Here is a 27105-nt window from a genome sequence, read left to right as displayed (position 1 = left end):
ATGTGTTTCGTTGTGTCGGTATAAATTAACTATAATCGTTTTACAATATTTATAACCAATTTATAATATATTTCAGTATAATTGTCATTTCATTAACTATGTGAATAAATACAAATGAAAAATTCATTGCTCATATTATTCAATATTGTCAAACAAAACGTTAAAGACCAAATACTTTTGTAGAAGTACGATTGATGCAATAAAGCCGGTATTAAAGAAACGAACAATGTACACGACGCATTTTTCTGTATTTTGTATAAAAATGCCCGTAGACTTTATATACAAATGATACGAGTGTCTTTGTATAAATTATTCAAATATATTTAAACAAATATCAGAGATTACAGTATTTACAGAAAATTCTCTTGCACTCATGCGAACACAACACATGCTCACAGCATTGTTCTACGTACTTTTTTTTATAAATGTCGCATACAGCCAGTGTACAGTAGTATGCAGTTACTATTAAGCTATTCACACTTGGAGCAAGTGTGTTTGTACCCAACGACTGTATTACTGCAAAAATGACTTTCGTAATATTCATTCAACGCGATCGTCGCAGAAAATCAAGCTATTAGAAATGAATGATCCAAAGCCCATCGAAACACTCGGATGGCAGTCCGAGTTTGATTTTCGAAATTTGACTTTCATCAAGACGCGAGTTCAAACACGGCATCCGGTCCACGTGTTGCTGGCACGACATTTTTTAAGTGAGAAATGTTCACTTCAAACTAGTCATATCATCAGTCTGTATCATCTACGACGTTCGTTTACAATAGTGTTCGGTAAGCTAACTTACCCGGAATTGGAATTCCTGTATTGCTCACGGATCATTAATAAATAACGTATTTTATTATGCATAGGCGATGTTTGTATTACGTACAGATCAATATTTTTTGTCGAGCCATTTCGAACTAAACCTGTATCAATGCGTTTTCATCTAATTATTGATCAATTTACCGAATGATTGACATTTTCCCTTATACAGTCTTCCGTTTCCACGTTGTTGCAACACGCGTGACTACCAAAGAGGTAGATTAGCAAAATAAAAATTTTGGTTGAGATGTACCGAACGACGATAACATAATTTTGACATTATACTCAAGCTATCACCGTTAAGGTAAACGCAACCGGTACGAAAGTAGTAAACTAGGAAATAAATACAACAGTTGACAATCGAAACGGAACTTAAAATGGAAGGTAGTTCATGGTGAAACCATGGAAGTGATATTTAGAAGGGACTGGAACCATGCTGAATTTTGTCTGATTCTGAGTTTAAAGTTTAAATGGTCTTCTCCTTGGACAAATTCCATCGAATAGCAAAACAACAGCTATTAATAGAAATGAAATTTGAATTGGAAGGGAGAACCATGGAAGTGGTGGAATTCTTGGAAGGGGTTCGAGCCGTGTTGGTGTTTCCCTGACTCTGGGTCTAGGGGATCTTCTCCTTGGTCGAATTTTGCTCGTTTCTCATCGTCTGTTAATACTTCTTTGGCAGCTGCGATGTCAATAAACCTCTTCTCCGCTCGTTTCTTTTCCTCTCCTTCCTGAAAGTTATCAGGATGCCACTTCTGCGCAGCCTTTCTGTACGCTTTAATGATGTCCCGTTTAGATGCTGTCCTTGGCACCCCCAGGATTTTGTAATAATCTCGTGATTCCGACAGTTTTTGACGCTGTTGTGCTTTATGAAGACCCTGCTTTGCCCTTTGCGAGCTTGAGTCAATTTCTAAGGCTTCCTTAAACTCTCTTATCGCTGTTTTAAAGTAATGATTATATTAATAATACTTATAACTCGTAAAAGTAATGGGTAAAAGTATAACGTAAATATGACTTACAGTCATCAAACATTTCAGCAGCGAGATACGCCTCTGCCATGTCACAGTACACGTCAGGTTCTTTTCGCATCTTTAGCGCTTCTTGACAATTAGTAATTGCCTGATCTGTATCCAAACTGCTGGTATAACATTTGCAAAGAAGTTGATGGGCGAAAAAACGAACATTGCCTATGCTTGGTTCAAGTTTCAATGCAGATTGACCAGAAACTATACAGTCGTCGTACTTCCCTCCTTTTTCGAACTTTTCTGCATCTGCTAATAACTTGGCTACCTTCTTAATTTTTTTATAAAATGAGAAACACTTTGAGTGCTCTGGATCAAGCTTTAAACATTCTCGAATGTCCCTAAATAAATATAATTTTCGTTGAATAATCTGCTACATTAAGTGTTCGATTTACCTTCAAGAGGAATTCTGGTTAGCCAACTCCAAGAAGTTGATTCTTTCTCACTTGTATCGATAATTATAATCGATTGTTATCAACCTAACCAGTCTCCCTTATTTAATAATATTGTTACTTACTTCAATGACTCATCTACTTGTCCAAGATGATAACGTAGAGTTGCCAATTTGAAAAAACCATTAGTGTTATCGGATTGTAACTTAGTTGTGGAATGCACATCAGAAATTGCACTTGTATAATCTTCAAGAATTTCATAGCATTCTGCCCTATGTTCCCTAAGTTCAACTGCCCACGGACATAGTTCTATAAGTCTAGTTAATTGTCGCACAGCTGCAGTATAATCTTGATCTCTTATTAACTTTTCTACAATTTCTAGATCTTCTTGTGCAGGTGCTATTTTAGATAAGGCATTTAGAGCTTCATTATTCTGTGGTTCTACTTCCAACTATAAAAGAAACATCAAACAAAATATTAAAGCGCCATAACAAAACTATACAAATTATTAATATGAAGTTATGCTTATCATTATAGTTGTACTTACCACACTTCGAAAATCAGCTGCTGCTTTAGAGAATTCAGCCTGTTTAAGTAGTACATTGCCTCGTTGTAACCTTGCTGATGTAAAGTCCGGCTTTAACTCCAAAACTTTGTCAAGATCAAGGAGCGCAAGCTTAGCTTTACGTAATGCTAGGTACACTATGCCTCTTTTATAGTATGTTAAATAATTGTTCGGACTACCCTCTGCAACAATAGCATGCTATAAAATTTCGAACTCGCCGTGCAAACCGGTATTTTAAATTACTACGATAATTATAAAAATGTGTAACAATTAAAATTGGAAACAAAACTCACCAACAGCTGCATGGTAATGTGTCAATGCATCTTGTAACTGACCTCTCGCTAAAAATTCTTTACCTAATTCCAGATGCCTGTTTATCTCTGCTTGGGATACACTTCCAACCACTGCAATGCAAACTCATTAAATATTATCCTTTAAAATAATTATACGCAAAGATACTGCAGGTTAGGATTATTTACCATCCAAAGATAGATCCAATAAGACCAATAACAAACCGCAATGGTACATGACTGAAAACAAAATTGAAAGACGATAATATAAACAGTTCACTAAACAAGAAAACAGATCCGTTGGCTTTACAAGCCTCTACTCAACCACCAGATAATGCAAAACTGATCAGCCACACCGCCATTGCGATCGTGGTCTTATTTGATTGGTCCAAGTTGGTCCAACAGAATTGCCCTCCCACTGCACACTACGTATTTACACCTACACGCATCTAAAGGGGTATACATCCCATTCAGAGCTATCAATTTTAAGCAATTGATGAAATAAAAAACGGCTTCATTTTTATGAGTCAAATATTTATATAATATATTATTAATTTAATTTATTATTAACTAGTATATTATTTGGATGCCATAATTTAGGATGATGAATACATTCGAAAATAGCGTAATCTAATATCTTATACATACAGTAGCGAGCGTATGAATAGGAGAACTTAAAAAACGGTATAACATTTTTAAAACTGGATTAAATGATTTGAATTTTTTTCAAATGATAGAGGACCAGTCTACTAGACAATGGCTATGATCCTTTTCTAAATTTCCTCTATTACTTGGAATAACAAAGAAAAAGAAAAACTTATGTCTTTCAACTTTTTTTAATTGAACCCATAACGAAAATTTAAAAAATTCATTTGAACCTAAAACAGGTTTTATATCTTTCAGCTGAAAGTCTGTATATTGATTATACATCAACCGATTTTAATGCAAGTTTCTGCATGCACATAAATCACCGAGATCTACAAAATGTATTTTTTACATTTTTGTTATAGGCTCGGATAAAAAGGTTGAAAAACATGAGTTTTATAACTTTTTGTCTATCCAAGTAATAACAAAATTTAAAAAAGAGTATTATAGTCATTGTCTAGTAGACTGCCCCTCTTCAAATTATTTAGTACTGTTTCAAAACAATTATAACGTTTTTCTACAGACGAAAAATTGGTTAACAAAATAACAGTCGTGTGAAGCAAAAATTTATTAAAATTGAAACATCTTTATACATTTGAAAGGAAAGTACAAGCATAATTGTAGTCCACATGATAAAAGAATCTCTATTATACATGTATATCATATAAATATGTAAAATTTAAAAACGTAGTTTTAGGAAAAATAAATATTTAAACTTCTACATCTGATTTTAGTATCCAAAACGCCATATGTATACATGCAGGGTGTCCCAAATTTTAATGTTCAAACTGTGTCAGTGTATTCTATGGCACAAAGTAAGAAAAAAATGTTATGTAAACATAGACCATATAGAGCTTTATTAAGAAGTTATAACAAAAATTCAGAAGAGAAATAGTAATCAACTTGCTGTTACTTAGATCAACAATATTGTGTTTTTCAGTGTGTTTATTTAAGCTATGTTTACTATCTGAGATCACCAAACATTGAAATGAATTTTCGCCAGTAATAGCTATTAGTGTAAAGTAATCGAAGGATCGCGGCCCGTTCGGGTCGTGGCAGGGTACCGAGGCTGGTCGAGGGCGCAGTTTATGATTAAGGTGTGGGCGTAACTTCAGGCTATTTTTGAGATTTAGCGAAATTAATATGACAAAACAAACTGCAATGAAATTAAAACGTTATTATCGTTATTATCAAGTTAAACATATAGAAATATGACTGCTGATACGCGTTTACGTTTCTTTCACATATTTAATATTAATATCAAGAACAACACAATTTACTTACCAAACGTAAAAATGATTTTAATGATCCTGATAAAATATACTATCCATACTACCGAAAGTTGCATCGATTAGATTCTGAGCTGATGGAAAGAAAAATGAGATGAAGGATATTATACGAAACGTAACAATAACAGCAAAAATTTTATAATTTCTTAATCTCTTATATGCATATTCATAAAATGTATTATCTTACTAACTAGAATTATGCCGAAGAAGAATTGATAAACAAAATGGTAGTGAGAAACAGAAATTTATTAAAATTGAAACATCTTTATACATTAAGAAGGAAAGTATTGTAGACATTGGCATAGTTCTAATTCACAAGATAAACGAATCACTGTTTTATATACCACATATAATAACCAATTTAAAAGACAACATGGTTTTAAGAAAAATACATATCTAAATTTCTGCATCTACTAGTATACAAAACAATATATACACGTGCATATGACACATACCTTCAATCTGCTATACCTGGCGAAATATGGAGATAGAAGTAGTTTACGTAACGCAAATTTTACGTATCCCTGTTTTAATCTTGCTGTTTTTGAAATATTATCCATTCATTAGTTGCCTAATTTCTACTTACTTATCGAAATGGTGCATTGCTTTCTCAAAAATGATAAACATCGATATTTGAAGAAACTTAGGTATACTGTTTTAGCAGAATACTTTAAATGAATCATGCGTTAGAAATATGTATACAATTTAAACGATCGACTTTTGAACTCCTCTGAACGGAAATATTGGCTAAGCTACAAAATTGAAGATTATTATGTTTCGGTTAAAAACTATTTGTTCAACTAATCCTTTGCTTTATCATGGATAGATAACGATTGGATATTTTTTAATTAAATTTGTTCCTATTTATGATAGCTCACGAAAACTGGACACGCACGATGATTTATCAATCTTTCTAACAATCAATATAACAAACACGAGGATTGTCCGACAGACATTCATAGAAATCAATGGATTCGCGTCTAAACATTTAGTAAAAATTTATTTCAGATACGTCCTTACTGAAGATTATAAATTAACATGAGATACACATATCTTGACATTACAAAATTACCGTTATGAACAAACAAAAAATGTGTTGCACAGAAATGTTTTTGAAAAAATGTATTTTTTATTGATATGCGCTTATTCGATAACTGATTAAAATATTTTTCTAAACAAACATGTCTGAATAAATATTATATTCCCTCGTCTATTACTAAGAAAGCAGCGTGACATCTTTCATCATTATCGATAAAGATAAATACAGAAAAATGTACAACATAAATGTGTAACATATAGTAATTATAGCGAATTGATATTTTCCCAGCAGAAAAGATTACGCAATTTTATTTCGAACTTATGAATATAAATTTAAACACATAGAAGAACAAAATGATATAATAATGTAAAAAGAATTCATTTAAATCATGTATGTAATACAAAGTGACGTACTTGTCAATTTCAATGTCATTTAGAGGGTAAAAAAAAGGCATGTATGTATAGAAAGAGAGCGTACGTATCGCATAATCTTTTTCCCTCGTTTATTAGATGGTTTACTTTATAGAATCTTCCTGTCATTTTTGTTTTTCATAATACTATGAATAAACGGATGAATCACTAAATGAATGAACATGTAATAATACACGAGATCCATCGACTCTTATGAGGTATTTGTAACAATGTTGACAATCGACATTATTCTCCACGGGAAACACGTGTTTTCTTTTTACCTCGGCAAGAAATGCACATGCTTTTTGCAATGCGATCATAACTTACTGCTAATGAACGGCAACTGCATACATATCGAATGTACGAATATACAGAATAGATCACTTAATACTGGAACAGAAAACATTCACATTACTTTCTCAACGAATATTTTCTTCAACAATTCCTGGACAGACGAACGAAGTTAAAAAATGTAACAGCTCGATTAATATTCATTTTTATTTTATCTGTAAATGAAGATTAATTTTATCTTTCTAATATTGGAAAATATATTGAATGATGGCAATTTGATTCAGATCTTTATATAGTTACATCAATATACATTAAATAATGATCAACATAAATTTGAGTATGGGCCCGTCGACCCTAATACTCAGTCCCCTTAACGGATAAGGTTCTGCGGAAGTTTTTAAACTTTATGTATCATATTCCTTGTATCAATAAGATTCTCCAAAAACTTCAAGAAAACAAATGCAAAATTAAAAGAAATTTTCTATACAAATATCGTATTCAGATTTTTCTTCAAAGTTATCACAGTGTTTTCTTTAAACAGGATAATTCACAATTCGACGCCATTAATTTAAGAGACGTATTAATTTCATTACTGTGAAGTCAAATTAGAATATCTCAAAATAAATATTTTTCTCGTGTGATACTTGTTCGCGTTGTTAAAAACAATAAATTAAGTTCCAGTTTCAAGTGACACATTCTGTATATGTAAATATACATACCTTGCATATATACTTTTTCTTTCATATATATATATATAATGTACCATACATTGCGTAAGGTTTAAGTTGATCTCCTTCTATTTTTGTTCAATTTCAGACACTTTATTTTTATTAATTCATTCAATAGCCGTACGACGTACAGTTGTTTGCAGATTCTTTCCTACTTCTCATATTTTTCTCAGTTCACCTAATGTAGCGTGTAAATGTGCAATTACTAATAAGAGACCGACAGAATGGTACGTTCACCGTTCCGTTTCATTGCTCTTTCTCTCATCGCCCATCATCTTTTTTTCCCTCCGCGCTTTTGCCATTTTGCTCACCGCTCGGAGTGAAACGGATATATATATATTTATATATATATTTATATAGTAGTATCATTAGTTACAATTGAATGATACACGAGCATCACTGGCCGTGGAATAATATGAGCACAGCCACTGAAACTCGTTTGCCGGAAGCGTGTGACGGTGCGTGTGCCACGCTTCCAATCGAAGGTCTTTCTCTGAATTCTTCTTTTGCTCATCGGTTTTCTTTTAAATGCGGGTCTCGACCACGTTACACCCGACCCAACAAGCGACGCTTTGTTTCCTAACTCGACTCGAAATAACATTCGTAATAAGTTCGAAGACATTCGTTTCCACCATTATTAATTTTTTCGTTTGCCATCCCGCCTCGTTTCGCCTAACGAATTCTCGTTACCACCTTAAACGCGTGTGCTCTTCTATCGTCCCTGTTTCTCTCGTTTCGTTTGTTTCTTCCACATGTACTTCACTCGCGCATACAATTCGCTCGACACTATTCTCCACTCACCATTCGTCTTTTGTGTGTATGTGTTCTCCCTTGAGTATTATATTGCTTTGTTTTTTTACCTTTACGCTTTTGAAAACATAAAGAAAAAGCTGCTCGAGTAAACACACGACTTACAAGCACGTTCACAGAAGTCTTTCTGTCGTTGCCATCCTACCTCAACTTCACACAACATTGTCTCTCTCTCTTTCTCTCTTCCTCAAGAGCAAATCGAACGCACGAGTATATTCAAATTTATCGAGCATGCGTAACGTATACAATACGATACGATATAATACAATACAATACAATACAAAAAGAAAGAGATAAAAGGTAAAGGAAATTATTATATAGCTACTGCACGCGACAACGATTGTTTTTTCGGCGACGCATTCGCGTGCTCCGTCTCTCTCTCCCGACGCTGTTGCGTGATGCGTATATGATAAATATATGGATTTACAATATGTTTCTATCATGTGTGTATGTGTGCTTTCGTAACTTGCGCATTCTTCGCTTTGTAGTTAATGATTGCAGTCACAGTCAAACGCCACCACCAATTCTTTCCATTTTTCACGTTCTCTCCCCCCTTCCCACCCCCATCCCTCGTTTTTTTCTACATTATACGATTTGCTTTCTTTCGCGTATAGCCCCTCTTTCTCACGATACATTTTTTTTGTTCTGTTTCGCACTATAATTGATCTTTTTTTTCCTTGTTTTCTTCTGCATCTTCTAATCGTTCCGCTCTGTGTGGATTCGTACATGTTTATTTAAGGCTGCTCGTCCGATATACTTTAGAGGACCAAACACAATTATTTGAAGGTACTTAGTGTGTACAGTAGAAATACGCGACCACTGTCCTTCCGAGAGAAATAACAGAAACAGAGAAAAAATCTAGAATAAATACTTAAAAAATTAATAAATAATAGTTTCGTTTGTTTCTTTACATCGTTCGCCTACCTCACCCAAAGGTGCTTAATACCTTTTCTAAATCATAATGCCGTAGTTGAATTTCTACACGTATACCGGTTACGAAAACGGTGGACATCTGTTCCTTTAGTTCGCAAATTTCGACGTTTTTCCTAGTTTGTTCACATTTAAAAAAATTATTGTACCGACAACTGAACCGCTCGTAATACGATCGTTTTCTCTCGCGATACAGTTGAATGGACGACAAAAAAAGAAAATAGGAGAAGAAAAGATACATGGAATCGATACACCATGACTGCTCGACGACCAACACTGTTGTGTATAAAAATATCGTTATAACTAGGAGAGAAATAAGTATAAAAATATTTTTGCGTATTAGTCGACGTTACTTGTATGACCATTTGTCCACCATGTTACTCGTAAATGAACATATTATCTTCCAACTGCACAGGACTAATAACTTACACATTGACGCGTCATATGTATTCGTTGCGTTTGGCGATCGATTGGACAGTAAAATCCGGAATGTCGTTACGAATATTTTTCTAACATGCATGTGTTCTTAGAACTGCAAACACTCAAATGCTCAAACTTCATATTCTACTGTATATTCTGAACTATTTGAATATTCTTAACATACACACACAAGAAACTCTTGGTCAGATGTATAAAGAAATTGCTCAAAATTTGAGAATAATGACATTCGATAGTAAAGATGTATATCTAAATTAAAGTGTTGTGTTTGAATAAATCCAATATTAACAGAAGAGAACTATCGAATATTAAAAATAATGTAAAACATTTACAAGGTTCCAGAAATTAAGATTTTCCTTGACGTTTAATATAAAATTAAAATAATTTCAGTAAACGTCAAACAAAGAATTTAAAGTAGACCATTTTAATTTTTTCGATAGTTCTAATGTTAATATTGCAATTGTTACAGCACAGTTACTGATAACGTAAAGAAAACCAAAATTTGCAGAACAATATAGACTTATATAAATGGTGACAATAAACAGATTGTGCAATCAATCGAAAATTTCTTATGTGATGTTAACAATGTGCAAAAGTGCAAAATCTGAATCCTTAATTCCTTGTAATGCAAGTATTGCAAGTACTGCACCGCCAGAGTTCTCTATGTATTCTTGTTATAAAAGTTCAAAAGTTAAATTTTAAAAGCATCGTAAAGATTAGACTGTACATATTTCCTATACGCAGACTATCTATGGCAGTCAATTCGCGTTAAGTATCAAGTTCAACTAAGCAATGCCAAATAAAAGAATTTAATGATTTCGAATACCATCCATGACATTAAAAACAATTCCTTGCTTATACTATTATTCTTGTCGAAAACTATTACACAAATGTGTTCTTATTCACGGATCTAATTGCTTTGTATTTTTGAATGCTTTTTACTACTTCAAGGTTATATGCTATTAAGAACTTTTGTCAAACTTACAAAACTTTGATTTTTGGTAACTAAGTGATCTGACAAGTTTGATAAAAATTCGATTAACCTGGAGGTAGTAATTAAGATTTTAAAGGCCAAGCAAGCGTGCTTAATCGACAAATAAAAAGTATATTTTTCATAAGTTTCTTTTCGGCAAGAATAATATTCAAATAGTTTAAAATATATGACATAGTTTCAAGTTCGAGGTTTTGTTTACAGCTCTAGTGTGTATAAGCTGGTCGCATTGGATGAATTGCTTGAAAGATCGCAATTTGGTAAAGGACAGTGAAAATATACATATACATATAGAACTATTCTGGAGAGTAGTGTCCAATAGCCGCCGTAATATTCGTTCTCTTTCTATCGCTGTGTAAATTAACATAAAAACGCAGTACAGCAAAGCCGTTATGCAAAAGCTGCGTATACACAGTAGTACCACCTATGAACCGACGCAGACGTTATTCAGAAAACGAATATTATAACAGTAATAATTGTAACTAAGAGTAATATTATAGCAATAGCGATACTAACAGTAGTAGTAATAGTAGTAGTAATAGTAGTAGTAATAGGTAGTACTATTACGGCAAGATCTACTATTTTCTCGACAGAACTCGATCGTCCAACTGAAACATCCTGTTGCCGCAAAGGAGTTGCACACTATATATAACATATAACGGAAAAAAATGATCGATAGTCACTCTTCACTGTGGGTTCTCGTTAATGTTCTTGGCAGGGCCTCCGAGTTGATAAATGAACTCGACGATGAAATCATATTTAGAGAATTTGATAGACCACACACACCATTAATGGTTCGGAAGCCAACAATATTTCCATCGTAACACTATTTGAAAATGTTCTAGTTGAAATAATTATTTCTTTCTCCCTCCCTTTCGCAGGGAGGCATTCACACCTTGGTCCACGGTCACACGGCATACGATTCACGCACGCGATTGCACTATAAATCTATTAATATAACAGGTATAAGTTATGACATGTCTAAAAATCCTGTCAGTTGTCACGCAAATCGAATTTGTACTTTTTCTCACATAGGTTTAGGTAAGAATCCGACGTTTGCACAAAAGATATCGATATTCTGTAAAGCCCTACCAACATCATCATCATCCAGTAATGACGCGTTCCGCCGTTCATCATCTATACCGTTTGATGAGCGATACAATTATTCTTTCATTTTTTTCGCTTCGTTTTCTTCTTTCTTTCTTTTCGTATTTTCATTTTTTTAAGTAGAAACAATGCCCCAAAAAACGTGTTCTTTTTTCAGGACTTAAGAGCCGAGGCGTTCAGCCCTCCCCAATCGGACAACAGCCACGTGGTTTCTTCATCATGCATTTAACGACTTAATATTCCCATTTCTTCATGGCTCAAACAAAACTGAGCTTTTCTATGCTTTCCCTGACATTCAATACCGATTAATTAATACATTTAGCATTTGTATTTCGTTAAATTGTTCATGTTCATCAATTCGCGTGGAAATTGAATGTCACAAGATCGTTCGATATCACAGTCGTTTTTCAATTATTTTAATGTTTATGTATTTACGAATATTATTTAGTATGTATATATATCTATATATATAGCGTACTGATAAATACAGTTATAAAATATGAGTGCGCCTTTCGCCTTCTTGTTTCAAAGGGCTTGCTTCTTTGTATAATTCTCATCGTTAGTTTTTTATCCTTCCGTTCGTTTTATTTCCATTTTTTAATTCTCTTTCCTGTAAAGTTGAACCAACTCCACTAACAGTGTACGTGTGTTCGTTCTCTCTTTTGAAGTTTATACCCCCGTCTGTAACTGCAACCGTGTTCGCCATTTTTTTCTCTAAACCTTTCACGATGTCATACGTTCACAATGTCATGCTTTCGTTCGTAGAGCACTCGCACCCAGTAACTGCGATCTAAGACTTTCTTTTTAATCATTTTTTTCTTCATAACGCACCATACCATCTTTTTACAGGACAACGTCTTCGTTACGTTTAGAAATTCTAATTAGAGTACATTAAAAGATTCAGGTACAACGAATTACAATATACCTGACGCGCTTGGCTGAAAAACGTTACACAGCCTACTCTCTAGATACAGCGACCAAAGTTTTCTCATTTTCTTTTTTTTTCTTTTAAATTAAAACAACACACTTTTTTCAATGAAGTTAGATTTAAAAACGAGCATTTGTGTTTCATACAGTGTTCTTGAACCTTGAAGCTCACTTATTATTTAAGACGACGCGAGACAGAAATACGAACGAAGATTTCTAAAAGTAATCCTAAGACGCAGCCTGTGTCCTTCTCATAATATCAAAGCTCTCCGACTAGAAGTGGAATATTTCACCGTGATTCAGTCGATTAAACCATGATATTGTCGGCGCAACGTCGTCGTCTGTATCTGGGGACGGCAAAACAACAAAGTACCATTCGTCGCTGGATTATAGTAAATTTAAAAACAGGAATCGTCGCGAAATCTATGGCGATGGCGATGATATGACGTATCCCAGGCGTCTAGTCAAGTTTTGTAAGTGCGTTACATTAAAAAAAAAATTATTAATAATAAAGAAAAAGAAACTAACAAAACAAAAAGGAAAAGAAACAAAAAAAGGAGACGGCGCCATCAGCTTAAATCAAACTACACAAGTTACTGGCCTTTCAGGCGGATTGTACTAGAGTACTTGTGCATTTTAAAGCTATATTTAATTTCTTTCTTAGACGCCATGGTATACACGAAGATACGCCCATAACATCCTTCAAAAATTTAAATAATGAAGCTGCAACGAGCCCCATTGTCTCGACAGGAGTTCTAAAAAATTTTACTAAGTTCCTCCACCTACTATGTGTTGCATCGTCCTGCCCTCGTCTAGGCAATAACGATTCGATTCATTAGTGATTTAGACTACTTGTGTCTCTCAACACGCACGGCAACGAAACTTTGGATGGATCTTACATATCTTTGTCTAGTGCCTGACAAATCCTCATCTATGCCTCCATGAATGCTTTCGAAACGAGATCACTGCCTTCCACGCGTCACTGTCCTTCCCAGTTGTTAATGCTGAAATTGCCCTTAGGATTTGTCAAAACGTTCCGTCACACGCGAATAAAAGTATTATAATGTATATATCTCTTTCTATATATTTTTGCTTTTTTTAAGTTATTTTCTTTTTGTGGAATTGAGAATAAACATAATTATTACTTTTCTTGTTTAAGTTCAAAAATTGTTGTACTCAGGCAGTCAGCGAACGTGATGTGTATTATACGTGATTACTGTCTGTCTTCTGTTGTGTATATGTATATACGCGAGCAAAATTACACGTGCACTTAATGTCCAATGTGTATGTCGTACGTGTCTTTCTTACATACGCTTGAATTTACGTGTACAGTAATAATAATGTTAAAGAGTGAAAATTTAAATGTTGATGATTACGTGTCCGATACCTGTATCCACCAATCGGTTCCATTGCTGCTTCCATTATTAGATGAATTGTTATGCGATGAACTGTTATAGTTGCCGCCATATCCTCCATAGCTCCCTGTAGAGAAAGGAACATAAGAAATCATATTAACCCTTATATAACACGTTCGAAATATTATACTAATATAACTGGCTGTTTAAAAAAAAAGCAGCCAGTTTATGACTGATAACTGACCTCCGTAACTGCCGGGTCTATTAGAGGAACCGTTATTGCGAACGGGTCCAGAGCTCGGCTGTTGGCGATAGTCTCTTGCGCCGAATCCTCCACTGAATCGTCCTTTAGTGCTGCCACCAGCCCGTCGAGATCCACCACCAGAATATCTTACTTCGTTAAACATTTTGTTCAACCACGATGGAAGTTCTTGGTTAGCCTCAATTAGCAAAGATACTAAATCACGCACCAAGTTATGATTCTTACTGTTGAAAAACGATGTTGCTAAACCTATTGCAAAACAATAAGGATAGTAGTGTGAAACATACGTAAAATAAAAGCAGATAATATCTTTTATAGAAACGCTAACACACCTAAATTGCCCATACGACCGGTACGACCAATTCGATGAACATATTCTTCAACATCGCCAGGTAAATCGAAGTTAATCACATGCTTCACATGCGGAATATCAAGCCCACGGGCAGCAACGGCAGTCGCAACAAGTATTGGCGTTTTACCAGCGCGGAAGCGGCGTAAAGCTTCTTCTCGTTCGCGCTGGGTACGATCACCATGAATACTGGTAACCGGATATCCCACATGGTGCAAATACTCCTCTAACATATCTGCACCTTTCTTTGTCTCCACAAACACCAAAGTTAAAGATTCAGTAGCTGAAAGTGTAATTTCTTCGCTGGTAACCGATTACATATTATTACGCGTATCGTATATACATGTATAAATTTGTTTAGCTTACAAGGATCTGAAAATTTGCTAGGTTCAAGCAGATCAAGTAAATATGAACGCTTGTCATGTTCTTCTACCCATACAATCTTCTGAGTAATATTTTCAGATGTAGAGCCTACGCGGCCCACAGCTAAGAAGACATAATTGCTAAGGAAGTCCCTAGCTAACATCTGTATTTCCTTCGGGAACGTGGCTGAGAACATAAGTGTCTGCCGTTCCCCAGTCGGAGGCATTGTATCTTGCAGAACTATACGTCGTATTTGTGGTTCGAAACCCATATCCAACATACGATCTGCTTCATCCAATACTAAATATCTAATATACAGAAGTTAATCCTTTATTAAACTAAGTTAAATGTTTGAGAATCAAAAATTGTTTCAAATACTTATCTTGCTCTTGTATTAATTAGAAAAATCCCTACGTACCGACAATTATGTAAACCAATTTTACCCCGGCTCAGCATATCTACTAGACGGCCAGGTGTTGCTACAAGAAGATGGCAGCCACGATCTAGCTCTCGCATTTGGTCTACAATATTGGAACCACCGTATACAACAGCGGGACGCATACGCGATCTATATGCAAATTTCCTTGCTTCGTCATATATTTGAGTGGCAAGCTCTCTTGTAGGTGCTAATACTAGACCTAGTGGGTACTGTTTGCGCTTGCCAGAATTGACATGTGGTGGCGGTGGACGTGGCCCACTTTCATAAATCTGATTCAATATTGGCACTAAAAAGGCCGCTGTTTTACCAGACCCCGTTTGGGCACAGGCCATAACATCACGACGTCCAATGATGATGGGTATCGCATACTTCTGTACGGGTGTAGGCTTATCATAACCAGCCAAAGTAATGCTGTTTTTTATTATCTCCGTCAGCTCAACTTCGTCGAACTATTTAAATAACATGATTAAGTAATTAGTATATATTCTGACTTCAAGTATGTCCCTTTACAAAAAGTTCAAACTTACAGATGCGATGTGTGGAGGTATATTGTCTCCAGTAGCCTCAACTGGGATATCCTCATATTTACTAAAATTAATACCAGTATTCCCAGTACCAAATAATTCCACCTCCAGTCGCTCGTCTCTGGAAGTAGGTATCGTCCAGTCAATTTCGGAATTTCTTCTTCCGCCTCCCTCTCTCTCGTCCTTCCATCTACCAGCACCACCGCCGCCGCCGCCGCCGCCACTGCTGCCGCCGCTGCTACCCATTCTATGCTCGTTTCTTGTTTCTGGCCAACGGTTATTCCTAGGTGGTTGTGACCAACTATCACTGCCGGAGCTAACCGGGCGATCACGAGGTCGATCGCGCTCGGAATTGGAGAATCTATAATCTCTTCCATTCTCCTCAGGCCCGCTACGTCTGTTACGTCCACCATAGTTGCCAAAGTTTCCAAAATCGACATCGCGAGAATTTCGCGGCTCTCTATAATCTGAACCACCTCTGCCCCTATCACGGTCCCTATCTCCTCCTCTTTCCCTTTCACGATCACGTTCACCGCCTCGGTCTCTCTCAGAATATGATCTCGAATTGGAAGAATGTTGTTCTCCTGCAGAAGGACCGTTACCTACGAGCAATCATAAACTTAGTATTTCACATTCCTTTGGATCTATGGATATTTTCAAATAATGAATACAGCATCACCAAGAGGTTTCACTGACTCATGAATCCTTTCAGTAGCAACACCTCATCTTATTGTAAATTAAATAAAATGTTTATATTTAGGCAAAATCTGATATGCAGTTTAAATAAGATGTAAAAAAATACTCACTTCCAGATTTATTTCGTAGGTGTGGTGGTACGTAGCGGCCCCCACTTGGTTGGCGGGAGCCTGACAAGTCCAGACCAGCGAACTAAAATGCAAAATATAATTAATTGGAATCCCAATAACTAAAAAGTATTATAAACTGAAATTATCAGATATATTTAAGAAAAATGTATAAATTATGGATTGAAAGTACAATGTAGCCAAGTACTACATGCTTTATTGAATAATAGTAGGTCATTGTAATCATTACTGTTTATATGCTAAAAATCGTTATTAGAGCACAACTAAAATTTAAAAGCGTAGGAATATCAAAATTTAATAGATATAATTAAGTAGGTCATAAAAAAGGAAACCAAAAAATATGTGTAATGCGTACAATGTACCTAATCATGAGAACTACAACATGATATAAAAGCAACGCAAGAGTGCGTCATGGCACGAGGCATGCTGTTCCCAGAATTGGTTGCCGCCATTACAAAGCTGTACGTCACAAACGATCTCAACGATGACCCGAGTCTATAAAATTTTTTACGATGAAGGAAAGACGCGGGATTAAATAAATCACGGAGATGTAGGTTATGAAATTACGCGCATCCGCGTTCGAACACGATTGCTTGAAATTAAAGTTTTGAATAACATAGAACAATGAAAGGCCTGAATGGAGAGGGTGAATAGAGAAACGGTTGTCAAAAATGTAAGAGACGAAATTATTTCTCTATTTTACCTGCTGCTCTAGACCTGATCCATTCTGGTTGGCTGCATTACTCATATTACTCCGCCTCGGTGCGTATTTTTCGTGGCTCTGCCGCAGAAGCTCTTTAGCTGTTTCTCTCCTAGACAATCACCAAGCAAAAAATTTCAATTGTTCGCTCCTTTCCTCTCTCCTTCCGCTCCTTGCTGATCTACGAACGAAACTTGTCGATTAAGTCAAGTTGTTATAATTTACAGTGTCCGCTTGTCGCTACTTCGATGCAAAGGAAATTCGAAGACTGTCTACTATGAAAGGCCTCTGGCCACACTTGACGTCGACGCAACAAAAATGGCCGAGCGCTGAAATACTGCTAGCAAGATGGCTGACAACTTATTTCCGCCGGATATTGCGAAAACTATAAGAGCACACTCTGCTGGACAATTTTCTTGATATTTATCGGTCCTATTATTTTCGCCGTAATACATGTGCTTTAAAACTTAGATTTATACTTTATACATGATATTGAAATGAAGTCTGTGAACGTATTCGTATTACCCATTCAATTTACTGATTATTAAGACCTATATTCAAGATAATGTTCACATTTCAAAGCAGATTATAGAGCTAGATTCAGGCTTTACTACAGGCTACAGACAGTTACGGATACACAATAAAATATCAAAGAAACGAAGAACTATCACGATATCATGTAATGCATTTTAAATGTTTCGAAATTTCATAGAATCAAAGAGTTGGTGTATTATGGGACATGCTAGATATAAGTAATTGTATACGCAGAGCAATGTGTTTTTATCGTTTTTATTGTACAAGTTTCCAAATTTAATCATCGTTTAATCTAATCGTCTTTCTTGTTATCGGTTTTTCCTCCTCTGATTCTTCCAGTACGACGCGCAGCAATGAGACCAATCTTACGACCAGCGCTAGTTCCACGTTTAACTGTAGATGCTTTACCAATATGTTGATGGTTACCACCACCGTGCGGATGCTCAACAGGGTTCATAGCAACACCACGAACCTATAAAATAATGAAAGGATTAAAAATATCATACACCAAGAAGATTATCGTATCATAAACATTTGTATGATTCAGAAAAAATCATCCACAACTAATTCAGGTTTCAAATGTCTAAAAGCATCATTTTCATACGTTCTCAATAAAATATCAAAATTTGTATGTATTATGAAATTCGGTACCTTTGGCCAACAGTTTCTCTTTGCCTTATATTTATGATAAGCACGACCTGCTTTAAGAATTGGCTTATCAATACGTCCACCACCAGCAACAATGCCAACCATAGCTCTGTTGTTGGATGGAATGACCTTCTTAGCACCAGATGGTAATTTTACTCTGGTTTTCTTTGTGTCTGGATTGTGAGCAATAACTGTGGCATAATTTCCAGATGCTCTAGCCAAACGGCCTCTGTCACCAGTCTTTTCCTCCAAATTACAAACAATAGTACCCTCAGGCATTTGACCAACAGGCATCACATTTCCAATTTGAAGATTTGCTGAAAAACATTTTGAGTTGCTTATTATTTTTTCATAATTGTTGTAGCATATGAAGATTACTATAGGATTACATATTTAAATAGTTGTTTACCCTTTTTTCCACAATAGAGAAATTGTCCAGTGTACATTCCTTCAGGTGCAATAAATAATTCCTTACGTGTTTTGAACTTGTACGGGTCACGAAAATGTACAACAGCTAACGGTGCACCACGACCAGGATCGTGAAGAATGTCCTACAAAAAGAATAAAACAATTATGTGAAACGATTCATTTAGAACAAATGTTATTTTATAAAGTACAAAAACATTTTCAGAAAGAGCCTCTAACATATACTTCAGCATTAATCAGAAGATTCAGTATAGAATTCATCATACGTATACTTTAAATTGATTTAAAAGTTCTGAACAATTAGCTAAATTAAGAAATTATACAAACCTTCACGACACCCTTGATGTATCCATGCCGTTCAGAGTAATCTAGAGAACGAAGTTTGGGTGCTCCCTTTCTCCTTTTTGTGTGGGATCTGAAAACAGATCCAGCTCCCTTACGCTGAGCACGAATTACTCTGCCCATGGTTTAAAACCTGCACAGAAATAATTGAACACGGTAAAACTCCTTCACTGAAACATCTATAGTATAGCACGAAACGTGACACTACGGGCTGTTAGTTGGCACAATATAACCTCAAAACAGGATAACTAAAATATAACACAAAATTGTCTCAATGGAGAAAAATATTTATTAGAGCATTGACGGAATCGACTAAGCATCTTTAATCATAGCAACTTTTCGATGGATGTATTGCCATTTCATGAATTTAAAAAGATTTTAATACGGCAGAAAATAGCAGGTCACATACCAAATGAACCGATATCAAACAGAGAAAGAAGCAGCCGGAAGTCTCTTGTTATGCTGTGATTTTTAAGTTGGCTGCATTGCATGCCCGCTAAAGTAATATAGATTTAAAAATGTACTGATGCCTAAAGGAATATTTGACAAGAATTCTATTTATTTTGATATTTCCGATGTAAAAAATATTATGAGGAATTCATTGTATGCCATGCTAAAAAAAAAAATAGAGTCATAGAAAACGCAGAACTTATTGTAAATGGTACAATTTCAATTAATAATTTTATAATCGTAGTAAAACGTTTAAAAACATTCAAATATATTTAAAATATTTTCTTCAATATATCAATACAAATTTTATTTACTTGAGAACATTTATAAATTATAATATATTAGTCGAAATGATTTTTGGGTATTAGTTTTGTTAACGAGCTTGATTCCATTTTCGTTTACAGAGGGAATGAAGAAGGTTCAAAAGATATATTCATGAACATAGTCAGTTTGGCAAATAGGTATTTTAAATATTTTTATAAAATTCTAACAGAAATATGTTTGTAAATGATATTAAAAATTTCCAGCAGTAAAATACTTTAACTGTAAATTAGACGATATGCAGGTAATTAAATAAATTATTTATCTGAAATTATAATGTACATATTGTTACATGTGTTGGTGAATAGGTTTTATTAATATGTGATAATATTAAATGCGCTTTTATTAAATATTTATTAACATTTAAGGGCAATTCAACAAATCAATTTCAAATTAAATGTTTGATCTATTACATGATTTGAAAAAAAAACAGTAATACAAGTAAGAAGACATAGTTTCTAAAATTAATTATTTTTTGGTATATCTTGAAACAATTGTAACATTTCTTCTTCTTCTTCTTTTTCGTTCTCTATTGCTGAATCTTTCTTATCGTCCTCAAGTCCAACAGATTCATCACAATGAATGTCTGTTTTCAATTTTTTAGTTGGAGATAGTGCATCATCATCACCTAAAATGTTCTCTTCTGGATGGGAAACTGTTACTTTATTTTTTCGACTTGTTAATTGTGTCACTTCTTCATTTACTATACCTTCTCCAGTTTTGGAAGTCGTTTCTTTACTTTCATTATCTAAAGATGGTGTCATATTATTATCTAAAATACTTTCTTTAGATTGAGAAATTGATGCTTCATTTTCATCACTTTGTGATGATGGTATTATATTTCCATCTAAAATAATCTCTTCAGGATGGGTATCTATTGATATACTTTTTTCATTTGATGATGTTATATTTTCATCTACCGTATTCTCTTCAACATGAGAAACTGTTGCTCCATTTTCTTTATTTAATGATTCTGAATTTTCAACTACTACATTTTCGCTATCAAATAAAACAATATTTTCTTCTCTTTGATTAGGTTCTGTAGTTTGATCTCCCGGCACAAACTCTTTTTGTATCGTTCTAAAAAAGGATAACATTAAGAATATTAAACTTGTTTATGACATATTATGATAACACTTTTAATACCGATATTTTAATAGTAAATATATATACTTATAACTTACTCTACTTGGGTCAATTGTATAGATGGTGCATTGGGGTGTATGATCTTTTCTAGTTCTGCTAATGCTATTTTTGCTTCTTGAATAATGCATAAGTTCGTATCGCATAGAGCCATTTCAAATATTTCTAAAGAGTACTGTGTTGGTAAAGGCACTAAACAATGTGGACTCATTTGTAAAGCTCTCAGAAGTCTCAGTAATTGCAAACGGCAATCAGAATTATCTTTGTAAAACTTTTGCTCTGCAGAACTCAGATAACAATCATATAAAAGAGGTACTATTATATTCTGTATCGCCTGTAGATATTAATTTATGTTAAACATTGAATTGAAAATAGAAATGTAAAAGAAGAATACCTACTTTAAAAAATGTTTGTTTTAAACAGTTACCACCATTCAGAAATATGTGTTGTAATGCTTTAAGAGAACTTTTACACGTATCTACATCTAAATAATGTTCTCTGCTAGAGTCCAATCCATTAGTTAGATAAGCACCTTTTTCATATTGACTATCTCGAAGTCGTTTTAACGCTCGTTTCGATAAGTTATGAGTTTTTTGAAGCTAAAACAAAAATTTCGAATTAGCTATATTATCACTCTATTATTTAATTTTTTTATTTATTAAATTAAAGCAACATAGCTCAAACTTACAGTTAACAGTATGCAATCCTTTTCCGGTATAATATCTTTCAATATAGAAGGAAGATATTCATCTGCAACTGTTTCTACACCTGATAGGGAATTTGTGTTCACTAACCACGAAGTAAGGCATTTATAAACAGATATTCTAACACTTTTAAATGGTTTATCACCACCAAGAGTTATTTTATCCTTTAAGACTATTTCTGTCCATTGCAATGATTGAAGAAACAGTTGTAATATGGTTGATCCAAATGGTATTAATTGATCCTTGAATCTAAACATTTTAAATTGATATATTTTGTTTCAAATATTATTTACATATTATGTTTTATATGTATATGTTTGTACCCATTTATTAATGCATCCAGTACATTAAATAATGCCACATGCAACTGTGGTAAAATCAGGTATAACATTTGTCCTTTAATAGAGTTCTCATTTCTTAAATTTGATGGTTGTATTGCTAACCCTCTACATAAAACTTTTAGAATGTCAGTAGGTAATGCTGAATTTTTTTTATCAAATCCACTGTAAATTGTAAATTATTTCAAAGTTAACATCATATCAAAATATGTAAACTTATGTTATTCACTTACCGTAACATACAAGATAAATAAGAACAAAGATTTAAAAATCTTTGTCTTTGTTTGAAGTAATATTGGATAATATTCTCTTGAGATATATTTGGTAAATCCAATTGATCCCAAATAGTTACATTTTCTAATTCTATTAAACTAGAAAATAACACATCCATTATGGTATGTAAACTATTACAAATAAGTGCTTGGTGGTATAACCAACCAGTATAAATAGGCCTTGAAGCTGGTGGTTTAAATGATCGTTCTGTAGCTTTCACTAAAAGGGCATAACACCTTGCACTTGAGTTAACTAAGTTGTTTTGAGTGGAATCAATTTGTGGTAATATTAAATTCCTTATAGTAGCCTATAATGATAAGAAATATAATATTTGCTATACTTTTTACGTTGATACAATAAAGACATTTAATTACTTGAAAACGCTCGCAAACTTCAGGAAAGTAATGCAATAGTATAGCAATTAAGTAGTATATTGAACTAGAGCATGTTTTTAAATCTAAATTGCCAACAGCATTTATAAGCTGTTTCACATATTGCGTAGACAGTTGTTTATGTATATCTGGAATCTCCTTTGTTTGTACAATTAATTGTCCAAGTACTTTACAAGAAATATTCAATTCCTGTCGGACACTATGAATACTTTCTAATACTTGTATAGCTTTTGACATCCATAACGCGTAATATTTTGTAAGTGTACTTTCCGAACATTGTATCAAACTCTTGTCTAAAATTACTAAACCATTGTACCTAGTGTCAGCACGATTTAAATAATTATTGATAGTTGATATTATTACATTCAATGCTTCATCCACCTGAAATAAAAATTATATGATTTATATGAATGAAATGTGTTTTTAAGTAGAATTTATAAATTTATGTAAAGAATCGTAGAAAATTTATAATTCCGAATTATGAGGTTATTTTAGATTTCTTTTTACCTGCTCTACATTAAATGGTACATCTCCATTAGCACATAGTAAACCTTGTAAAAGTTCTTCATATTCCTTCGAAGTGTGATCGTAAAAATTAATTACTTCCATTATTGTTGCCATTGTATTTTAATATATTGCTACACGTTTCTTTGTTATGTTTTTTAGAGGTTAGGTATGCGATACTATGCTGCACATATATAAGGTACATTTTGGTAGTATGCATGAGTAAATCATAGAAAGCAACTTTTTAAATTTAGTTTACATATGATTTTACATGTAATACTTTACATGAAATTATTATATAAATATCATATAAACATAGTTTTTACAAAAAATAATCTTTTATAATATTTAAAATAAAATAAAATTATAACTATACATTCTAATATAAAATCTTCTGTAATTAAATCAATTGTTTTAAAATCATCCTCTTATGTTAATAAATTAATGATAATTATTACAAAATAACATTTAATCAATGAAATAATTACATGTTTTAAATAATCATTTTTCAAATATGTTATTTCAGTTATCCTCAAGTTTGACATTAAATGTGCGCATAATTATTATTTTTATACATTGGATTTTCATTTAATTTCATATTATATACCAGGTGTACCGGTATGAAGTGAGCGTTTTTTTGTGAAAATAAAACACTATTTTTTAATTGGAAAGTAAAAAAACATTTTATTCAAAGTATTGGCCGTTGCTAGCCACACATTTTTCCCATCTTTTAGGTAATTTGTGGATTCCACGCCAATAAAACTGTTCGTCTTTTGAAGCAAACCAATTAGTCACCCAATTTTCGATTCATGTGGCACCCATTTCCCACACTTTTGGATCTTTCCCATAGCTTTTAAACGGTCAGAAATTGTTTGTTGTGCAACATTTAACATTTCTGCCATTTGTTTCTGACTCAAAGTGTCATCTTTATCCAATATTGTTTGTAATTCGGCGTCTTCAAACTTTTTTGGTGGTTTTCCACGTTCTTTATTTTTCACTTCAAAATCATTATCTCTGAACCGTTGAAACCATCTTTTGCATGTTGCTTCTGATAGAGCATGATCACCATATGCCTCGACAAGCATTCGATGCGACTCTGTAGCACTTTTCTTCAGATGAAAACAAAAAATTAATGCTTTCCGCAAATCATCATTTTCTGGTACAAAACTCGACATTTTCAAACACGATGAAAAGATATGATGTTGTTTGTTCAATGACTTGATGTGTACTAAATGTTTGATAGACATCATACCAACCAAACAAAAAAACAATTGAGGTCCGTTCACAATAAATGTTCCCTATTTAGACATTTGTACCTTCACGCTCTCTTCATACCGGTACACCTGGTACAAATTGTAATCATTTCGCTGTACAAAGTTTCTGATTAGTTTCAAATAGAATCTTCCCTGTTTTTCTGCTCACACATAAATTTACTGTTGATATGTTACAAAGAAAAATAAGGAGAATTTTTGTAACATAATTTTATGATTTTTGAACTTGTATGCACTTTTTAAATCTTTTGCATATGTTTGCATACTGTGTTTGTAGGAGTTAGCATGTACAGTTAGAGTTTGTAGCAAACTCTGTGAATCTTTTACGCAATGCTATTGGCCTCAATCGCAAAAGGAATTATTATGTAATTTTGCGGTGCACTCGGTGGTGACGGTACGAATAGTTTTTCCCGCTTTATGAATGCATTCGGTCCCATAACAAATTTATTACTTTCATAAAATGTACTTGATTCATTATTCTTATGATATTTTTATGATACGTAGAGTTATACAGGTGAGTAATTAATATTATGAGTATTGAAAGCTAACGGAACAAAAGCGGAAACGGAAATCGGAATCAGTTATAAGTCTCACACTCGTCATACATAATTTTAGTTCAAATGTATTCAGATTTAGGGCTATTAATTTTAATAAAAAATTGTATGCATATCATTTAAATTTATGAATGAAAAAGCATATGAACATCTAAGATGATTTTCAAATTTAACGAAACAGGATAGAATAAATAAGATTACGTTCATACGTCAATGAGATATTATAAAAAGTGGGAAATACAAAGCTTTTATCCTTGCTGCCGTTAGTAAATTATTTTCTATTTTGTACAATTCAATCATTTTTAAGTATGTGGAAAGTACTATTTTTTTACTTGACTTTTATAAGTACTAAAAATTGATGCTTTAAAGTGATATGTATTACTTAAGAATACGAAAGAGTAAATTACAATTTTACAAATTCCTTAGTAGTTCCAATTAAACGTACAAAAATTTTCGAAACACAATTGAGAATACCGTTAATCATATTATTATATACACTTAGTCTTGCTATCTCTTAATTATGGATGATGCTACAATGCGATGTAGTAGTCGATGTGAAAAAAGGAAATGTTAGTCACGCATTGTAAACACGAACAACAGAATAGTGATGCGTTCAGTTATTTAAGAACAAATCATCCTCGCGTTGTTCATTGCATTAGACTTTTGTTTGATGACACAGATAGAATGTAATCATTTGATATGAAACATTACTCGGCAAAAGTTTGTGTCTTCATATACGACTATTATACGTACAATATCCTCGAATTACAATTACCATTATAACATAGTTAGACTTTATTAGACTTTATACATTTGTGACTAACATGTGTGTATAAAGATGTTAAAACACTTTATAAATATTAATACATTATTTTGTTAAAAACTTTATTCGATCCAATCATCATATATTACTACATAGTAGTAATAACATGATTTTTTGTTAAACTTTGAATAATGAATAATTATGAAAAGAAGCGATTTAACGATTTCCTATTTAAAAATGTGGAAAGTACATCGGAAGTTATAATATTTTCTAGAAACCGTTACATGGCCGAAGATTTCACTATTTTACACTTTTTGGTGCAACTTTTAGTCAATTAAAATTTCATTCCCGGAAGTGGCCTGTTCCGAAGATTTTCCTCCACGTAGATAAGAATCTATCTCGGTTCTACTTCGATACGTTAGAGTATGATAAAACCTGTAAAGATGAAAGGAGCTCGATCAAGAGCAAACTCATCGTGATTAACTGTAACATAAATCGTGTACTACAAAATTCCTCAGTGCAAGGTCAAGATTAAAGATAAAGCTATTGCACCAGGAAAAAGCTAGCGCACTTTTAATATAATAATAACGCGCATACCGTTTCGTTACCGTAATATCATTCACGTCAACGCGATGTTAAATTCTTTCGTCACGCATCTAATTTTCGAGAAATTTTGACAGTTTCATTAAATGTTTGTTTTTCATTCGTCACACATGTGGATCAACGTTACACCGAAACTTTCACTATCAATGACGCGGTGCATTACGTCTTTTGATCTGCACAGGTGGACTCATTGACGCACGTCTATACACATATATAACAAACAAGATTCAAATATACCAAAACTACTTGTGTTTGCTTATTGAACAGTTCTATTCATTTGTATACCTGCAATTATGTCGTGGATGTATGCTCACATTTACATTTTATGGTCTG

At 33.6% G+C, this 27105-nt stretch overlaps 4 protein-coding genes across 4 annotated transcripts; all 4 read right to left on the bottom strand.

Annotated features, from left to right (window-relative positions):
- Positions 1-299: 299 nt before the first annotated feature.
- P58ipk (dnaJ homolog subfamily C member P58IPK) lies at positions 300-3471 on the bottom strand. Its single transcript, XM_078176986.1, has 6 exons — positions 3275-3471; positions 3089-3199; positions 2778-2977; positions 2356-2681; positions 1836-2179; positions 300-1753 (listed from the first exon to the last, which is right to left on the bottom strand). Exons 1-6 carry the CDS (start codon positions 3321-3323, stop codon positions 1335-1337), a joined length of 1449 nt encoding a protein of 482 aa, XP_078033112.1. The 5' UTR covers positions 3324-3471; the 3' UTR covers positions 300-1334.
- A 2531-nt stretch (positions 3472-6002) lies between these two features.
- Bel (ATP-dependent RNA helicase bel) lies at positions 6003-17847 on the bottom strand. Its single transcript, XM_078176985.1, has 9 exons — positions 17510-17847; positions 16789-16870; positions 15986-16584; positions 15438-15907; positions 15023-15327; positions 14640-14939; positions 14290-14556; positions 14078-14172; positions 6003-13694 (listed from the first exon to the last, which is right to left on the bottom strand). The coding sequence occupies exons 1-9, from the start codon at positions 17552-17554 to the stop codon at positions 13689-13691; spliced, it is 2169 nt and encodes a 722-aa protein (XP_078033111.1). The 5' UTR covers positions 17555-17847; the 3' UTR covers positions 6003-13688.
- A 432-nt stretch (positions 17848-18279) lies between these two features.
- On the bottom strand, positions 18280-19943 carry Rpl8 (ribosomal protein L8). Its single transcript, XM_078176625.1, has 5 exons — positions 19866-19943; positions 19442-19589; positions 19098-19239; positions 18692-19005; positions 18280-18512 (listed from the first exon to the last, which is right to left on the bottom strand). Exons 2-5 carry the CDS (start codon positions 19577-19579, stop codon positions 18333-18335), a joined length of 774 nt encoding a protein of 257 aa, XP_078032751.1. The 5' UTR covers positions 19580-19589; positions 19866-19943; the 3' UTR covers positions 18280-18332.
- A 626-nt stretch (positions 19944-20569) lies between these two features.
- Positions 20570-23750, bottom strand: LOC144478854 (proline-, glutamic acid- and leucine-rich protein 1). Its single transcript, XM_078197172.1, has 8 exons — positions 23585-23750; positions 23060-23458; positions 22646-22992; positions 22398-22577; positions 22059-22323; positions 21769-21969; positions 21412-21704; positions 20570-21307 (listed from the first exon to the last, which is right to left on the bottom strand). Exons 1-8 carry the CDS (start codon positions 23696-23698, stop codon positions 20692-20694), a joined length of 2415 nt encoding a protein of 804 aa, XP_078053298.1. The 5' UTR covers positions 23699-23750; the 3' UTR covers positions 20570-20691.
- Between the last annotated feature and the right edge of the window lie 3355 nt (positions 23751-27105).

Source organism: Augochlora pura, chromosome 3, assembly GCF_028453695.1.
Source record: "Augochlora pura isolate Apur16 chromosome 3, APUR_v2.2.1, whole genome shotgun sequence".
Taxonomy (NCBI): domain Eukaryota; kingdom Metazoa; phylum Arthropoda; class Insecta; order Hymenoptera; family Halictidae; genus Augochlora; species Augochlora pura.
The sequence above is the reverse complement of the archived record's forward strand: the minus strand, read 5'-3'. Positions and strand labels throughout refer to the sequence as shown.

Coding starts and splice junctions, on each gene's coding strand:
- P58ipk (XM_078176986.1), bottom strand. CDS start 3,323: ATGTACCATTGCGGTTTGTTATTGGTCTTATTGGATCTATCTTTGGAT. Junction 2,682..2,777: donor CAGCTGATTTTCGAAGTGTG/GTAAGTACAACT, acceptor TTTCTTTTATAG/TTGGAAGTAGAACCACAGAA. Junction 1,754..1,835: donor TGCTGAAATGTTTGATGACT/GTAAGTCATATT, acceptor ACTTTAAAACAG/CGATAAGAGAGTTTAAGGAA.
- Bel (XM_078176985.1), bottom strand. CDS start 17,554: ATGAGTAATGCAGCCAACCAGAATGGATCAGGTCTAGAGCAGCAG. Junction 15,328..15,437: donor ATTGGTTTACATAATTGTCG/GTACGTAGGGAT, acceptor TCTGTATATTAG/ATATTTAGTATTGGATGAAG. Junction 14,173..14,289: donor TAGACCCGGCAGTTACGGAG/GTCAGTTATCAG, acceptor CTTTCTCTACAG/GGAGCTATGGAGGATATGGC.
- Rpl8 (XM_078176625.1), bottom strand. CDS start 19,579: ATGGGCAGAGTAATTCGTGCTCAGCGTAAGGGAGCTGGATCTGTTTTC. Junction 19,240..19,441: donor ACATCAAGGGTGTCGTGAAG/GTTTGTATAATT, acceptor TTCTTTTTGTAG/GACATTCTTCACGATCCTGG. Junction 18,513..18,691: donor AGAGAAACTGTTGGCCAAAG/GTACCGAATTTC, acceptor ATTATTTTATAG/GTTCGTGGTGTTGCTATGAA.
- LOC144478854 (XM_078197172.1), bottom strand. CDS start 23,698: ATGGCAACAATAATGGAAGTAATTAATTTTTACGATCACACTTCGAAG. Junction 22,993..23,059: donor AAGTTTGCGAGCGTTTTCAA/GTAATTAAATGT, acceptor TTATCATTATAG/GCTACTATAAGGAATTTAAT. Junction 21,705..21,768: donor TAAAACAAACATTTTTTAAA/GTAGGTATTCTT, acceptor TAATATCTACAG/GCGATACAGAATATAATAGT.